Raw genomic sequence first — 5,416 nt, 5'->3', positions numbered from 1 at the left:
CCGGTCAAACATCCTATAAACCCGCTCTAATTTCAACCACATCTATGTCAATTTCCGGCGAATCTTGCTACCTAGGTGATGTTCTTGTCGAGGAGGTCGACGGAGCGACCGAAATTGCAAGCGTGCAGGTCGCGCGAGGCCGAGCAACCGGGCGATTCGCTGCGACGGCGCGCTGAAACGGCGGCTGGAGGCAGCTAGCAGATGCGCGTGGCTGTGCGCATGGACGAGCTAGCTCCTGCGGGTGCCTGTGCGCATGTACGAGCTGCTTATAGCAGATGCTTATGTGATTTTGATTGCGCGTGTGGGCACGGACCACCTGCTTGTGCTTTGCTGCTTTATGCCTGTACTAGCTGCTAGTGCTTTGCTACTTCGGCGGCGGCCGCAAGAGATCTAGGCAGCGGAGCAGATAGTTCTCGTGAAGAAGATGACTACTTTTGGAATATTCTGTTTTACATATTTGATTTACGGGTTCTGTTCTGCGCCATTTATTTTATGATCCAAATACACAAGTTCAGTGAACTGAACTCCACTTTTTCAGTTCACGTTTTTACGGGCTCTGCTAGAGATGCTCTAACAAGCTAGTCTGTTGGGGAGAGAGCTCAAAGCCTTACGTAACTTCATGTTACTCTCTGGTTAGGCTGGGTTCGGGGGCCGAGATGCTCGTGCATCCGCTCAACAACTATTGCACCCTGTGTTACAATCATATATGACCTCCATTTTCACATAACATATTTTCTCTTATTATTTCTTCATCGCGCATCAAGTGGATACAACAACATAAGAGTTTAGTTTTCTGCCTCTACATACTGGATGGTGGATACTACATACCCATATGTAACTTAGAACGAGATTCCAAACAGAAACTCAACAACAAAAAACGACAAGGTTCACGAAACAGAGATAAATAAAAAGCTAACGTGGAAGGACCCCTAGTCCAATGTCCAATGCATGGGCTTCTTTGGATCACAGTATTGCAAAACACAAGAATAGCAAAAAAAAACAAGAATTTGATATAATTGCAAAGTACAAAATAGAGGATTGCAAAATAGAGAAAAACTGAAGGAATATGGCCATTTGGAAGGAACATATAAAAAGTGCCTCGATCCTACGCGAAAGAGTGTAAAAAAGAGGTTGAAATTCCTTTGAGATTGAGGTATAGAAATGCAATCCGTAGGAAGAACGAATAGACAGAACGAATCGAAATACTACAGATTACCCAGAAAGTTTTACCCCCTCGTATCATTTCTAACTCATTAGCATTAGCACACAGGAAGTTAATCACAATGAGCTCAATTAATGCAATCTTGTTGAGAAGAATTTCACGTGATCCTCCTATTATAACCATTCCATGCTAGTCAGTAGTTGCCCCAGAAACTCAGCACTAATCAGATAAAACCTTGGAAGTTCACATAAATATCATAGATGACTGAACAGATCAAGTGCACTGCCGTCATTTTTCATGTTCTGCAGCAAATACATTACTAGGTAACTAACTGCATTAGAGATCGTGTGGCCGCAAAGAAGCAACAAACGGAACGTTAATTTCTTGACTCCGAGACAGCAGTAGATTCTATCTAATTAAGTCCTATCGGCTAGGTATTAACACAGCATAACTTCAGGAGTGCTAGTTGGAATCATCAGCTTCATCTTCTTCATAAGAAGCGGAAGCGCACCTCTCGGGGCAGTTGCGGTAGTCATGGCCGACTACATACTTGTTACAGAACCTGCACAGCCTTGGATTTCTTGGTGGCTTTGCCTGGTAAACACAAGGATCTAGTAAGTAACAAATAAATACAACCTCTTGTGAGTGCAAAATTATTTTTTATAAGAGGCAACTTGTAATTGGAAGATTTGCTGGCAGCAGTAGAAAATACAACCAGGACCAATACTTGCAGCTTCTATAAATTTATTGCGTGGTAAAAAATGGTTACTATATAAAAAATTGGACATGCTGAACAGAAGAATTACAGAGGTTGTTTACTTAATGTACACACTATAGCACCCATTTGAAACTAAATGTTACTATTTCTGTAGAAAGATAAAGACATGACAGAATTCATTACTGGCCATTGTTAAAATTCATTTACTTACAGTCGTCTTGTAGTGCTCATTTTCAGCTCTCAACGCTTTGTTCTGCTTCTTCAGGGACTTGTTCTCCTTGTTCTTCAGAAGCAACTCAAGTTCAAGTCTCCGAATCTTTTCAACCTCGAGCTCCTTCGTCTTTTGCACAATCTGCAGCCTCAAAATTTCATTTTCAGCTCTCAGAGACTCCCCTGCATCCATAAAAAAATATCACTGAGAAATGGCATGGTCAAATTGAAATATGCGAGTACTAAGAGTAAATAACTTAAAACATCCCATCCTCTGCAAAAACTGCTACACCCTCCGTTCACTATTACAAGATGTTTTAGATTTTCCAAAAAAATGCATGTATCTAGGCATGTTTCATCATTTCAGACCGTATATAGTCCACATAGAAACATCTTATAATAGTGAATGGAGGGACCGAGGGAGTATTTTAGAAGACAGGGGCGAAACCCCCCACTCTAGCAGATCCAATAAAAAAACCCCCGATCCTGTAAATTTCCTACATGGTCCTATAAAAACACCCACTTGTCCTGTAAACATAAGAGGACAGGGGCAAAATATGCAGGCTTGTGTATCCCAAGAAAAATTGGTGCCACGAAACTTTCAGGTACCTTGCTACCTACCGCTGGACCTCGCTGCGTCCCAAATCGAGCTCGAACACACCTCAAATCAAGCCTGTCGCCCATACCGATCTCCGAATCAAGGCCATCCATCTTCCCGTCTCGGCCGCCGTCAAAGATTAATCCGCGCAGAGGCACTAGTCTCGTGGTAAGAGCAGCGGGGGACAAGGTGCTGTGTTGGCCAGGAGGCCATGGCGGGGGATGAGGTGGATCAATATTTGAACATTTCATTTACACACCGCCCGAAATGCAATCAATCTCATGTACAAGAAAAGACATGCATTCTACTCATGATGAAATTGCATCAGAAGACATGGGCATTGTGCTCTATAAGTACCCAAATTGCAACAAGGGGTAATTATACCCTGACAATTTTTACCGTGGATCTCAGTTTCAGTAGCCTCAGGTTTGCTTCGGGTCGTGATTGCTTTCCTCTTCCTCCCAAGCAGAAACCCACGTTGAGTCTGAACATTGCCATCCTGAGAAACCTCCTCTTCTGCATTTCAACAACGACCCATTTGAAGCACCACATCAGAATATCACAGATAGAGTATCAAGTCCACTCAAGATGGAACCGTATGGAAAGCATTAATTCTACGCTGCAGCCAGGGCCGATTAGTACCATTTCTTAACTTACATCTAGTGTGCAGAAACTGCAGATATTTAAAATTATACTATGCAGCAGCAGCAGCAGCAGCAGTACCGCATGCTCTGCTCCGGGAAAATGATGTTTGCTACAACTGTGTTGACTGCACACCCTGCGTAATCCCGTTAGCTGGTCATTGATTAGGATTCCGAATGTGGATCCGTAGATTCAGCGGCTTTCCGCACGAAACCCTAGGTCTGCCGCTGGGTGACTAAAAACCCCAAAATTCCCCATCTACGACGGATTCTAAAATGGCCACGCGATTTTCCGGAATCGTGCAGCCAAACGAGAAAGATCATCCGTGGAGAGAATCGAGGAAAGAGACGATGCGAGAATAGAAGTAATTACCATCGCCATGACGGGCGGCGCCGCCGCCACCGCTGCCCTGCTCCTCGACGCGCGCGTGGGCGGCCGCCGTCATCTTGCCGTCACTCCCGCTCAACGCTACGCCCCCATTCTGCTCCTCCTCCTGCGCCACCTGCTCGAAATCGGAGTCGGAGTCCACCACCGGCTCCTCCTCCTCCTCAGTATCCTGCTCGTCGACGGGGACGCCGCTGTTGAAGGTATCCCACCACCTACTCACCTCGTCAGCGACGTGGACCGCGCGGACGTCCTTGGCGGTGGCGGCCATGCCGGCGCAGCTGCTGTTTTGCGTTTCCCCTAACTCTTGTTGGATGGAAATGGAAGTTCAGATTGAGAATGATGGTGAACCGCTGGGTAAGCTGATTCAGTTTTTCTGATTTTCAGCTTTGCCGCTCTTCCCACGCGGCTCCCCGCCTCCTCGCGCAGTCACGCCCACGATGCAGTTTCAATCTAGCACGAAAATAATTTAAATTGTATTTTTTTGACGCTAAATAAAATTGTGAAACACCAGTAGAGGAAAACCAAAATGCGCTTGCGACTAGCAAAAAAATTCCTCGGCAAAATGTAATACATTATGGGAGGAACATACGAGCAAATGTCTCCATTGTAATAGTACATTATGGGAAGAACATACGCAAATGTCTCCATTTAGCTCATTAATGTAGAATTATAGTTTATATTGCACTAGAGAACCAATCTAAGATTATGGGTGGTTAGGAGGGTGATTGTACCCCTATCAGAGTTTAAACCTCAGGTTTGACATCTGTGTATAAAGGCGGAATATTTATTCAGTGAGAGACTATGTTCCCGTCGACAGCGAGTCGTCCGTGGTGACTTCGTTAATTTCAAGATCCAATCCCTCATAGGGGTATGGTGTGCGTGTGTACGATCATAGGGGTGAGTGTATGTGCGTAGGCGTCTGCCTTTGTGCTATGTTTCCAAAAAAAAAGTTTATCTTGCACTATAGGAAATATGTTGTACTATGTACACCGTTGCATTGTTCCTTTTAGTGCTCAACTCTCACATTTTGCTGGCTTTTTACGTAATAAATCTGATATAGTGCATGCATTCAAATCCCTTTCAAACAAATTATTTTTCATATTTATGTCCACCATATCTACTTATATATATGGCATTTTCCACTATTTCAAGTAATTTTGCATATGATATTTTTAGAATTTAAGATTCTTGTTATTTGTACGGTGAAGCACAAGCTTGATAGGCATAACCACCCTAAGGATAGAATAAAACTATAAAAGTATTGAAAGGAAAATATGAGGGCACAAACCCTCCAAAAAAATGCTAATGGTGGTAAATTAAAAAAAATTGCAATAGCATTAAAAATCACAATGGTACAATGAAAGAATAAAAAAGGTTTGTGTTTTAGAAGGTGTATGAAATATTTGTAAAATTGAGGGTGATATTTAATTAACTTGTTAACCAGATGCATGCATGATGACATATGAGATTTTTTTTTCATTTGATCTAACAACGAGATGATCTAGATATCATGATATTCTTGTTATGACTATAGTCAGTTCAAAGAGTATGAGACACTTCAAACTCGATGTCAACGTAAAGTACATTTCTATTTCATATCCATCATCTAATATTTAGGAATTTACAAAGACACATAAGGTGTAAATAAAAGATGCTAATGATAAGAGCAATGAAACTCCATGCATATAATGAACCTTGG

General features: G+C 42.7%; 1 protein-coding gene across 1 annotated transcript; it reads right to left on the bottom strand.

Annotated features, from left to right (window-relative positions):
* Positions 1-1,624: 1,624 nt before the first annotated feature.
* LOC124707741 lies at positions 1,625-2,290 on the bottom strand. The gene is made up of 2 exons (XM_047239420.1): positions 2,092-2,290; positions 1,625-1,756 (listed from the first exon to the last, which is right to left on the bottom strand). The coding sequence occupies exons 1-2, from the start codon at positions 2,281-2,283 to the stop codon at positions 1,625-1,627; spliced, it is 324 nt and encodes a 107-aa protein (XP_047095376.1). The 5' UTR covers positions 2,284-2,290.
* Positions 2,291-5,416: the final 3,126 nt, after the last annotated feature.

Source organism: Lolium rigidum, chromosome 4 (assembly GCF_022539505.1).
Source record: "Lolium rigidum isolate FL_2022 chromosome 4, APGP_CSIRO_Lrig_0.1, whole genome shotgun sequence".
Taxonomy (NCBI): domain Eukaryota; kingdom Viridiplantae; phylum Streptophyta; class Magnoliopsida; order Poales; family Poaceae; genus Lolium; species Lolium rigidum.
Note: the sequence above shows the minus strand (reverse complement) of the source record. Positions and strands in the feature narration are given on the sequence as shown.

What these genes read in the sequence shown, in the direction of transcription:
- LOC124707741 (XM_047239420.1), bottom strand. Translation starts at nt 2,283, where the DNA reads ATGGATGCAGGGGAGTCTCTGAGAGCTGAAAATGAAATTTTGAGGCTG. An exon ending in ATGAGCACTACAAGACGACT is followed by an intron (nt 1,757 to 2,091) that starts GTAAGTAAATGA and finishes TGTGTTTACCAG; the next exon opens with GCAAAGCCACCAAGAAATCC.